The sequence below is a fragment of the Silene latifolia genome, chromosome 10 (assembly GCF_048544455.1).
Source record: "Silene latifolia isolate original U9 population chromosome 10, ASM4854445v1, whole genome shotgun sequence".
Classification (NCBI taxonomy): Eukaryota; Viridiplantae; Streptophyta; class Magnoliopsida; order Caryophyllales; family Caryophyllaceae; genus Silene; species Silene latifolia.
This window is the reverse complement of record NC_133535.1, coordinates 105,266,138-105,279,056: the sequence shown is the minus strand read 5'-3', so window position 1 is coordinate 105,279,056 and position 12,919 is coordinate 105,266,138. Positions and strand designations below refer to the sequence as shown.

At 38.2% G+C, this 12,919-nt stretch overlaps 1 protein-coding gene across 1 annotated transcript; it reads right to left on the bottom strand.

The window, feature by feature from the left end:
- Positions 1–1,207: 1,207 nt before the first annotated feature.
- LOC141605788 (RING-box protein 1a-like) lies at positions 1,208–5,944 on the bottom strand. The gene is made up of 5 exons (XM_074424684.1): positions 5,669–5,944; positions 5,522–5,572; positions 5,339–5,398; positions 1,605–1,676; positions 1,208–1,505 (listed from the first exon to the last, which is right to left on the bottom strand). Exons 1-5 carry the CDS (start codon positions 5,799–5,801, stop codon positions 1,468–1,470), a joined length of 354 nt encoding a protein of 117 aa, XP_074280785.1. The 5' UTR covers positions 5,802–5,944; the 3' UTR covers positions 1,208–1,467.
- Positions 5,945–12,919: the final 6,975 nt, after the last annotated feature.

Genomic DNA, 12,919 nt, shown 5'->3' with positions numbered 1-12,919 from the left:
AAGCCCAAAGAGTACAAATAGCATAAAGATAGAACTTACCAACAGTGCAACGAGAACTTATACGCAAGAGTCACGAAGATTACCCACACGACGATGCTACGGAATGTTAAGGGAAATATTAGGGGATGACTAGGGTGTAATTAGGGTAACGTAGAAATGATAAAACTTTGAAAATGATGTTTAGAAACTGACGCGGAATATAAAATACCCTAAACATTCCCTAATCAAACCGTCGAAATAACACTCCGCCAGACCGGATACTCGGTCGAGTAAGTGTATACTCGGCCGAGTATCCTCTACTGGGTCGAGTATTCACTATACTCGGCCGAGTATTCCTCGGCAGAACCAAAACAACACACGACAACAGCACTACTCGGCCGAGTAGGCTCTACTCGGTCGAGTAGTCACCAAAGAAAATCCGTAGTGTTACAGGACCAAAGACCGAAAATAAAAATGTAGTGGACCGAACACCGGACCTAAAACTTTCGGTCTTGGACCGGACCAAACACGAAATATTTGGTCCGGTCCGATCTTGGACCAAAATGGACCTAAAATTAGTTTTTTCACTATTTCGTATACAATAATTACATTTTAATTCCGCTAAATAAAATGCATTTAAATAATTAGACGACTCTTTTTATGAAAATCATTGACAATACTAATTTATAATGTCTTTTGAAGATAAAATGTTAATTTGATTCATAATATTTTAATGTTGCGTCATTAAAAACATGAAATTTGGTCCATTCGGTCCGGACCTAAATTAACAGGTCTTGGACCGGACCGGACCGAAGACCAAACCTTGAAAAAATGAGGACCAAAGACCGGACCAAAATAATTAAGTCCGGGTTTGTCCAGACCAAATGGTCCGGTCCGGACCTAAATTTGCTCACCCCTAGTTTTTAGTTAGAGTCTTAATTAGTGTTTTAAATTGAGCCTTTAGTCTTTATCTCCTTCTCTTGGGTTCGACCCTTGCACTATATTACTTTATTAATTGGAGTAGAGTGCATTTAGGAGTATAAATTGTTAATTTAGTCGTTAAATCGGTTAATTAGCGACGCCCAGTATAAATGGGACATTTTTTTTAATTTTCAGATACATTAATCATTTTTTTTAATTTTCAAGACCCTTGGTTTAAAGGGAATAAGATAAACATATAAGCAAGGAGGTAACAAATGGGACATTTGTTTTGGAAAGCTCCCAAACAGATCCAAAATACGTAGTACTCTGTCCCATAGCAGACACCTGTAAGCCTTTGCATTTCAATCGTCCTAAAATATAAAACGTTATATGAAGGATATCCCATCAACAATCAAGTTTTGTCAAAATCACCCAACAATTAGCACCTATCAGAACGGAGTTATAGACTTATAGACATTAGATGTTCCAAATTGCCAGTAATTGTTTAGACGATAATCTGCCATAACGATGATTTCAAGTTTCAAGCAATCAAACTGTTGAAAAGCTCTAGTGGCCATACTTCTGAAACTCCCATTCACTGTTATCTACATCAATCACAAAACAAAGATTCAGACAATCAGGTATTTGCCAACAAACTAAGCAAACAAGGATAAAAATTAGGAAGCAAAGGTATGTGGGCAAACCTAGTGGGCACACTTGACGGGTCTTGAGCCATCGGCTGATGCAGTGAAAGTGAAATGCATGATTGCAGACTCCTGCAAAACCCGTTTCATAAAAGTGAGAATTGGCAACACAGGTATGCCAAATGTGTGTAGAAGGTAACTTCAGTTCATAGTAAATCTTGCATGAGGCAGGAATCGGTGAAACCATCTAAAATAATTAAGTATTCGTAATTTAAGATTAATGGTTGATTTCACATGTAATACCGTCTCATATAAGTATTTGCACAGCCCACAATCTGCTCCATGTATGTGCTCAATATGACCCAAGTGAGAGTACAAATAGCTTTTAATCTTTTACCAACAGAACTCAAATTGTGCAGATAAATTCAATGCTAACTTGAAATTGTTACCACCAATTTGGCAATATTACCTATACTGCTAAAGAACTAGAACAACAGATTACGCTAAAAATTCAGAAATCAGAGCGCATTTTGACTTCAGATTAATATTGACTCTAATAACTCTTATTTGCAGCGAAGACAATTATTTCTATCCTCACAACTCACAAGCTCTCAGCTGACAATCATGACATAGTATACAAATAAAAATCATGAATCGACACAGCAAACTTCATTGGACCTCGAATTCTAAGTCTTGATTGTAAGTCAACGATTCAAAAAATTATTGAACTGATACATTTAACCATCCTCTCAAGAAAGTGAGGTGTGCACTAAATGGGGAAAGCACTGATACAAGATTAGGCATTTCGCATTTGTGAGAAAAGAATACTCTCAGATGCGACCATAATGCTATTCAAGGTGAAATCAAATTCAAAAGAATTGTCACGAACACAAGCTAACAGAGCACCTCTAAAACCTGTGAAGAGATTGTGATGTCTAAATCAGCCTAACATAAAAAATTAGAAAAAGATAGTTCACTTCTAAGAGCACCCCTAAGTCTTTGAACACTGTACATATGCTAGGACCAAAAAAGCATTAAGACCTTGTTTTGACGGAGGCATGTGGATGGGGAAGGCATCTTTGCAAATGCAGATTGGAGGGTGATAAAGTGATGGCAGAATCCATTTTTCTCCCTATAAACCACCCAGAGATCCAGCAAGTACTTACATCAATCAACTTGTGCTGAAACTACAGCAATAAATTTCCAATTTCACCAAAAAAGATAGTACACCAAAGGAGCTCAAGTTTCCAGCAAAAAAAAAAACATGAGCTAAAGCAATTACCTAGGTACAACTACTATAGGCCAGTGAATATGGCTCATTTGAATTGTATACTTCTAGTATCTACATTACCAATTAAAGGCCAAAGATAAAGAAATTAACTTATTAATCGGCGAAGTGTCCTTAAATATTATCAACTGAATCATATAAAACAAGTAATGGCCATCCAACATCATTTTTGTGTGCATGACATAATGGTGCCTTATTTAATGGATACAAAATTACGAAACTTCACTGACATGAAAATGGATTTGGAAAAATGTTAGTCACTCCATTTCTTGATCTACTTCCCATTTTTAGTTGGCACACCTCATACAAAATCCCATTATTAAATTCAAGAAACTAATGAGAGTGAAAGTTTTAAATTAAACGGACTTGCTCAAATCTGGATTGCCTACTTCAATATGTAAAGGCCACATCAATACGCAATACACTCTTACTAAAGTGTCTGGTATATAGATGGTAAAACACGAGCCATGATAAAGTTGATCAGGTGGATTCACAATTCGCTAGGGAATGCGAGAATCCGGTAACCTCATCTTACACTACTTATCCCAACAAAGCACCCCCCAATGAACCCACCATCACTGCCACCCCGACACTTCTCCGTACCACAGCAACCAGATTCGGTCATTGCCCACCCACATCAGGTGCTGGTACCCCAACCAGATGTCAATGAGAGAGTAAACCACTTCTCGCTTGGCCAATGTCCGGGGTGGAAGGAGAAGCTATTGAGGGTGGCGATGTAGATAAACGGTGACAGGGGGGATAGATTAGTTAGCGCTGTGGTAGGAGACGATGTCAAGGAGGCGGAGAGTGGCACGAGAGGTCCTTGAAGGAGGAGGGTGGCGGTAGCACTGTCATGGGAGAGTGGGAGAGAGGTAGCACTGGGCAAAGGGAGACGGAAGTGGAGGTGGGCTGAGGATGGATGACGACAAAAGTAGTGGAGGGGGTCGGAGTGGAGGGCGTTGAAAGTGGTGGAAGTTAAGTTGGAGTGATGCTAGAGGTGGGTTTTGGGTGGTGCTGAGGAGAGGTGGGGGCTTTGTGGTAGTAGAGGTGAGGTGGAGAAGATGAAGGTGACTGACATAGAAAATGGGGCTGACGTACTAGATGTGTTGGGTAATTAAAAAGTAAGGGCAATACGGTCTTTCTAGAGCTCAAACTCGTCCAAAAATAGAAACTATACAATGAAATGGAACAGTTCAAAATGGAATACGTATACAATCAGATGAAACGTAGGAAGAATTGGTCATCAGGAAGACGCAAAAAGGTGTAACTTAAGAGGAAGCTCTTAATTGGATTTTTTAAGTTCATTAAATTTCTTATCTTATCCTGGAAAAAGTAGGATATCACCATATAATAAGCAAAAGAATAGCAAAAATGATACTGCACTTATCCGAATCCAACAAACTCAAAACAGTCGCTCACTATATATCAAACTTCATTGTCATAAATATCATACAGCGTATAACTTTTCATACACTATGATACGCAAGATGAATACGAGAATCAAATGCTACCCTAAGGTGTTTGTGAACCATTAGGTATTTTCAATATGAATTGGGCTTTTACAGCACTCTACTGGCCATTGTGGACCGATGCTAACCCACGGCTCTACTGGAACAACCAATAAAACTGCGTGTACACTACCTTTACTCCACCCTCATCCAGTTTTGCAAAAACAACTCCGATAGATTCAACAGCTAAGTACCTAAATACCAATAATTGTATAATCTTTTACATCAGTTTGCTCAACGACTAAGTAATAGACTATACTAAAACCGGTGAAGATTCTGATATCTTCCCCCAGCCACCCGATCCAACAAATCATGACTGGCCCCACACAAGAGCCAGCACATATGACATTTCCTACCCTACCTTCTCTAAGACTTAACCTCAACAGGATCCGACTTTTCATTCGTCTCAAAACAGCAACAAGAGCAATCAAATTATTACAACTCTTGTACTCTTTCTGATACCTTATATACTCCCCAATCCTTGAATAACTAGGGGGAAGAGCTTCCTAATATCAAGAGAACATCTCTCCCACTGCCATTAATCTAACACATTACAAAACTAGAGCCCTACCAAATTGCAACGAATCCACAGATAGTTAAATTATGGGAGTACATCCAAAAAATCACCCATATTCACAATAATACAATTTCTAGGAACGATAATATCCAAAACAAATACCCACTATCAGCAAGGTTGCTTTGAAGACCTTGTCCTGAACACAATCTCACCAAGTACGACCCTAATATCGTTAGCAATGACAAGGTGTCTAACATACATCAACTTTGTTAGTTCAATACGAATATGGAGGAGTAAATAGTAAATAGACTGACTTTCATCCAATTAACCCTAAAACAACACTAAATACACAATTCAAATCAGGTTATTGTAGGCTAAAAACTGCAATATAAACCAGTAAGTAACAATTTGACATAGTCCGACTCAGTGAACCAAAAAATCAAGTATAAAGAAATGTGAAGCGTAAAAGAGAAGATGATACCCCAAGCAACAGTACACTCCTCGCTAGTAGCACTAGCCTGATTAGCTTGACACTCGATGCCTAATCAAACACACAATTCAAATTAATCACTTTCAATACACAAATTATTCACCGTCTTACGGTGTGAGACCGTCTTATTCTAGAATTTGCGGTTTCAAGAAAATTGGAAAGTTGTCTACTTACAAAGATCCATGATGTGGTTCCTACAAATAGCACAATTATCGACCACAATATCTGCAAGTCAACATCATACAAACAAAAGATCAATCAGCCGAACAATTAGGGTTTAGGGTTTACAGAAAAAAATAAAGAGAGAGAAAGGAAGGAAACCCCAAGCCCAGAGAGAAACAGCGTTCCACTTCTTGATCTCAAAGCGCTTGTTTTTTTTGGAGGAAGATGGCCCAGTAGGGTTTGAACCTTCGTCGGCGGGAACCATTGCTACGTCAACATCCATGGATGCCATCTCTCTTTACTCTGTCAAACTGCGTTTGTGGTGTTGTGTTTTCAGTTCGTAGAGTCGTGATTCGTCAACGACGCAAGGTTGTAAGTTGTAACCCTTATTTCTTTGATCCTCACTAGACGTGCTAACTGATCAATGAGACGTGCGGCCGGTTCGGTTTCAGATTGGTTAAATAAGTTCAATTTAAATCGGGTTGATCTAGACCTGTCAAAAGATGACTCGATCCGAAAAACCGACTAAAACTCGCCCGAAAATAACCCGGCCGAACCCGACCCGAAAAAATGTGAACCCGAAAATGACCCGACCCGATAATGACCCGCACATTTAGGGTCAAGACTCGACTCGATCCGTTGATGGGAAATTTTATTAAAGTTTAGTATTTAAAGCGAATTATACTAATTTAAAATGAAAATATTCCAACTTTCAAACTATTAAATAAAGCATGCTTATATATGTTTTAAAGTATAGTTTTAGCACATGATTATTAATCAAATTATTAGCAGATATATAGTCACTACTCACTATTTGTCACGCACTGTATAACAACTTATCAGTTCAACATTTCGCACAAAGTTAAGATATTACATATATTAGACAAAAAAAAATATTCTTACTATACCATGTATCAAAATATATAATTAACAAAATTAACAAAAACCATGTCGTTAGAACTAAAATTAAAGAAAATAAGCATCTTTAATGTTTGTGGCCCACAATTCATTATTTAACTCTTAATTATTCATCAGTCTCTCCTATCACCAAACCCCACCTAACTCTTTTACTCTTATTTTATTTATCTCCTTAATACCCGTGCCCACAAACAATGGGAAGAAAATAGCGGATTGGAGGGAGTGTTTGCTTATTAATAAACAATGTTTGATGTCGAATTAGGTGCGAAAAATATGGTGTACTTCTAAGTATATTATTGTCCCACATTGAAAAATTATGTAATTGTGATGAATATACAACATCTAAATAGTTAAATTGTCCCACATCAAAAGATTATTATAAGGTGGGATGATCTCATGACTATAAATAAGAATATCATTGAATTTAGGTATAAGACCAAAATATTTTGAATCTTCCAAGTATTGTACCAGTTGCAACGCACAAGTTTTACATTATAATTAAGTTAATTACCCCGTTGCAACGTACGAGTGTGAAACTAGTAATATATTATATATGTTATGTAAAAAGGGAGACTACTAGATAGAAAAATAAAAGATAAATTGATCATGAATTTAAGAGTAAATAAAATGATACAAAAAAATCTCGAAAAAAGAGATGAAAAAATAATAATTTATACAATTATTTAAAAAGGAGTCCCTAAGACCCGTTTTGACCCTATCCCGACCCGAAATCCGTATAAACCCGACCCGCCCGAACCCGTACTTTACAAACCCGAAATTGACCCTAACCGACCCGAAACCCGTATAAACCCGTATTTTACAAACCCGAAACTAACCCGACCCGTATTTTATCCGAACCCGAAATGACCGAACCCGTAACCCGCCCGCCCGACCCGTTTGACAGGTCTAGGTTGACCTTAGTTTCGATTTTGGTTCGATTTCGACCGGGTTCATTTCAGTTAACCACTTTAATCGGTTTGTACTATTTCGAGTCGAGTACGGTTCAGATCAGATTAGTTTCAGTTCAGTTCCGTTTAGGTTCATAATTTTCTTGAGTTAACGATAGAAAATGTAGCTTAAATGTATCTTATACTATCATTAATAAATAAAAAATCAATGGCAAACACTTGAAATTTGAGTTTATTATGAGAAAATAAATACTTTTAATTCAGGTCAATCGATGGTGTTCTTATCGGTTCAGATATATTCAGGTTCGGGTATCATTAGGTAATTATTGAATTCGATTCAGTTTCTGTTCGATTCAGATTGAGTCTAGTTCGGGTATTATTCAGGTTATTCATATCGATTGTCCAATCAATTATCAATTCAAATATTTTCAATCGATTTTCATTTACCTTTGTTAGAATTTGTGAAATTTTGGATTTTAATGCTGATGATGATCTTGGAACAACTCCATCCACTTTTTCCCCCCTACAAAGCTTTGGTCATGCATTACTCGTGATAGTCAAGTAGATAACACTGCTATACTTGTTGAGAACATTGAACACTCGGTTATTCGTATTGCATTCCGTATCTCGGCGAACACTGTTTTTGGTCGGTTCAACAAGAATGAGATGAACAAGATGGAAGTCTTACTCATTGGTTCGTATCTAAATGTTTAATATGAGCTTCCTTTCCGCCTATATAGACCTCGTTTCGTTTGCCTTTATTTTAAAAGGATTGCTAAAGGGAAAATATCTTATATTGAGGTAGACGATTTCGCATGGGCTATTGGGAACAAGTGCCTACCAAGACTAGGTGGTATCTTTTTCTTGATGATAAATACTATGCGAAGGAGTTTTGACTTTGATTGGTGGATGAAGAATAATGGGGTGTATAAGTTCCAAGTGAGAAAGGGTAGGGTGATAGTCCTCCCGAGTTTCTTCATCTCCCCCATTCCCACTCTCGGTGGTCAGCAACATCCTTCCTACAATGTCCCGATTGAATTTTGTATCCTCGGGGTGGTGCTCACACTTGTGCTCACTCCTACCTCTATCTATGACTCACTGTAATACTCCGTGTTAAATGAAGACGTTATTCTGGTGGGGTACCGTCTTGAAGTGTACATTGATAGACTTAAAACTTGATTAGTGCTTATAGAGATTGGAAGTACTACTCATATCAATAAAATTCACTTTCTTTTCTGGTTATCCATGCAAAAGAACTCAACTATTAAGTGTGATTGGCTGAGAGTAGTCTAAGGATGGGTGACCTAGTTCCCGGAATATGCATGAGTGAGGACAAAATGCGTTGAAAATTACCCATATTGATCTGTGGGCCATGTGCACAGCCTGACCATCGACCGTGAATGATATTTCTCAACTCTAGGTTTGGGTCGGGGTGTTACAAGTGGAATCAAAGCAACCCTGTGACCGTGTGGTGAGCCTGTGGTCAGAAGTACCTGGGTCACCTACCTAGCATGAGGCTTGACTATGGTCAAATGCTGCCAAGTGGAACAAGGACTTTGCTCTCTTCAAGTGAGGAGGTGTGAAATACTCCTTGTTAACCGAATACGTTATTCGGGTGGGGTACCCCCTTACAGAGGTCCAATGATAGTCTTAAAATCTGACTAGTTCTTAAAGGGATTGAAAAGTACTACTCATACCAACAAAGTGCACTTTATTTTCTTGTTATCCACGCAAAATGAACTCCACAGTTAAATGTGTTTGGCGTAAAGTAGTCATAGGATGGTTGACGTCCTGGGAAGGTTCCCGGGATGCGCTTGAGTGAGGACAAATGCGCAAGAAAGGACCCGTGTTGATCTGTGGGACATGTACACAGCCTGGCGGGCTACCGTGAGTGACCGCTCCCAACCATAGGTTTGGCTCGGAGTGTTACACTCACCTCGTTTGAAAACTGAAGACGGACATATATAGAGACAAATGAAGATATGATAGGTCCCAACATGTTTCACTACATGGAGTGTATGGGCTTCCATCTTACATGTCCTTTGGCTACTTTCTATCGGAGTGATGTTAGTCATGATGATGTATTCACGGAGCACGGGGTTGATCCTTCGGTATCGGGCCCTGATTATGGGCATACTTATGGTGCTCTAGGAGGTCAATGGTTGGGAGAAGAGGAGTATAATGAAACCCTTAATGATGGATGGCGCCCGAATGGCGGCGTTGTTGAGGAAAGAGGTGTATGGGTGGAGGGGAATGACTATGAAGATAGAGATGATGATGAGCTCGTCAGCAATAGAGGGTATGAATATAGATGACTGGTGGTGACGGTGATCACTACTCCCCTGATTTGGAGCTGATTTTGGGGAGCGTTCCAGACAAGCACAAGTAACTGGTAGTTTCTTTGCTTTTTTTCTTTCTTTTTATTGCATTTAGTTAGAAGTTTTTCAATTCCCTTGTCATAGATTAGTAGTGTCCTTGGATTACTTGTGGTATATTTGTGTGTGATGTTGTACTGTTAGCATCACATTGAGGACATTGTGACATCTGGGTTTGAGGGAGAGGTTTAGTTTTTGTTGTGTGTTTTATTTTCGTATTTTTCTTATTGCTTTTGTGTGTTTACTTTGAGTGCATTTAAAAAAAATCCAAAAACATTTTATTTCCTTTATCGAGTTTTGAGTCTTGGTGATGGGTGGATAAAATGATGATAATTTGCTTTCTTTCATTCATTGAATCCTATTTTGCAACTCATGTACATAGTTTTGTCTTTTTATTGAAAAAAAATATGGTGAATGAGCCTTGACCGCACTTGGCATAGTGTTAATTATTGAGTAGACTAGACCATTTGTCGGTAAACAACATAATTCTGAGGTTTAGAGCTTTCTAGGTCGATAACAACCATAACGGTCTCATTGTATTAGGATTTATGTGTAGTTCTCATCGTGGTATGCGTAACATCAAATTGCATAAGTGTGATTTAGTCTCTAATGCCTCTTGTGTATCGGGTTTGTGGCGGTTGTACTATGAGGAAAGGCAATTGTTTTTTTCTATTTGGAGCTTCACATGTTTAGAATGGCCTATTCTTATATCTTCTAGGTTTAGGACCATCCTCTTTTGCAACCCCCTTTGTGAACCTTTGTAGCATGTTTCTATTGCCTATGTTATTGACTACATTACATAAACAACCTCGCTTCCGGACAGTCACATGTATTTGGTAGCTGGTAACTATTATTGCTACTTTGGTTGGGTGAGATTATGTTGATATCAAAGGGTGTAGCAATTGTGTTGATGTGACTCGTATTTACGCACATTTAGTCCCCTAACTAGCCTCTTTCCTATGCTTTTTAGTGTGTATTAGGGCCGTTTCTTGTCTTTAGTTTCCTATTGTGCATATCCTGAGAATTGGTGTCCTTAGTAGGAGAGGAGCACCAACTTTGCCTAAACAGAGTAAATCGGAGCTAAATTGATTGCATCCAACGACCAAGCATCGAATAGGAGACCAAGACTAAAGGCCGTAGCTCAATAAAGAAAGTTTTAGGGCAATGAAAGACAATCCTCATGACCCAAGAATCTATCCCCACAAGTTGTTGGGCAAGGATGATGAGAAGGGAGCCGTTACAAGAGGAAATTGCTTGGAACCAAATCAAGACTTTCTTGTTTGGCTCTGAAACTATGCTAGATGAAAAGGCGTCGAAAAATCAAGTGGTCTAGGCTTTTGAATCACTCCAATAGGAGTCCGGATGAGGAAATGACGTCCGTTTTACAATCCGAGCTAAAAAAGACAAGCTTAGCACCTGCCCGCTCGAGCTGAGCATCAGGACGTGCGTCCCTACATCAGGACGGCCGTCCCTACCCTTAGCCCATGCGTGCTACTCCCAGGACGCTCGACCTAAGCTCTAGGATTGTTTCTTCACAGCTCCAGGACGCACGACCTGCTCAAGGGACTTGCAAGGAGTTAGTCGTGTTTGGTGGGCCTAGCCTTCATTTAAGCCCATAATTAACCCTAAAGCTTACTTACTATATATACCCTTCTTGTATTTAAAGGAGATTAAGCCCTCTTAGTGGAGGTTAAGTCCTCTTAGATTAGATTAAACCCTCTTAGGACTAGATTAGAGTAGAATTAGCCTTTAATCTTTCCATAATTTCACTTTAATTTTTCCTCAATTATTTCTCAAACAATCCTAGATCTAGCTTTGTACTTGAAGAATTCTTGGGTTTGTATTGGGGAATTGACCACTCTCCGCCATTATTCAAAGGTTTCTTCTATTGTTCTTCCATTTCCTTTGTTCATCTCAAGTTATTTACATTTGAATCTTTTTTTTTTTTTGATAAGGTAAGAAAACTAGGTTGATCATCTAGGGTAGGACCAACCTATCTCATCCTTTAGAATGAGTGAGGTAAGTTGAAGCCACCGGCTTTCAAACCATCTCGAAAGAGTTGGACATGAATGACCAATAGAAGCCATGAAGTCAGCAACCTTGTTGGCTTCATGAAAGCAATGTTTAATTATCACTTCATCGAACAAATGAAGGTCTAATTTCACATCCTTGATAATACTAGAGATTTCCCAAGGAATTTGCCAAGTACTACGGAGTGAGTTAATAACACATAAATTATCACCCTTCATAATTAACTTTGAGATTCCTAACTGTTTAGCGGCTAAAACACCTTCTTTTAAAGCAAGAGCTTCCGCAACAAGAATACTATTAGATCCGCACTTTTTTGTTCCTAACACAAGGACTTCACCATTATGATCTCTTATACATTTGGATCTCTTGGGTATGTATTTGAAGATTAAGTGACAAGTCTCCATCTTTATTCAAGGATTCTCCTTTATTAATGTTCATCTTTACTTTCCAAGTTGGTAACTTTATTAATCTCTCTTTATTTACTTCTTAATCCTTTGCTTATTATCTCACTTAATCATCATGTTCACTTGTGTTGTGATGTTTGATACCATTGCTAGCATAATAATCATGATGTGTAGTGAGTAGTCCTCTAGCTAGGGTTAGTGGGGGGGGGGGGGGGGTTAGGGGAGTAATTATGGGATATATCTATACTTAATGAGCTCATATGAATGCTTGCTTATTGTACTTTCTGTTAGAAAATATTAATCTCATTAATTTACATATACATATAGGTGACATTTAATTTAGTCATAAAATTAAATCTAGATCTTATGCATGCAAACATAAATAGAAATAGAGAAGAAATCATCTTTCTTACTATGAAATTTCGGATTAAGGGGCACAAGTAAGATCTCCTTCTTACTTGTTCTTGAGCTTTCCTTATATGGATGAACAAAGATTCAAGCTTAGAATCCCTCCCAAAGATGAATACCCAAGATAACCTCTTAAAAAACTAATATTATTAGAACTAGAATAATATTAATCTTACTAAAAATTGACCCAAAATATTTGTTTTGGTCTCTTGTAATTTCGGTCAAGAGAAAGGATTTTTGGAGTTTTTATCTCACTAAACTTCTCTAAGTTTTTGGTTGTATGAAAGAATGAATAATACACTAGTATATCTTAGTGTATGTAACAATATAAATTGTAGAAACCCTTGGCCTTTTCTCTTAGGGAAA

Coding starts and splice junctions, on each gene's coding strand:
- LOC141605788 (XM_074424684.1), bottom strand. CDS start 5,801: ATGGCATCCATGGATGTTGACGTAGCAATGGTTCCCGCCGACGAAGGT. Junction 5,573..5,668: donor TGTTTCTCTCTGGGCTTGGG/GTTTCCTTCCTT, acceptor GTTGACTTGCAG/ATATTGTGGTCGATAATTGT. Junction 5,399..5,521: donor GAACCACATCATGGATCTTT/GTAAGTAGACAA, acceptor GTGTTTGATTAG/GCATCGAGTGTCAAGCTAAT.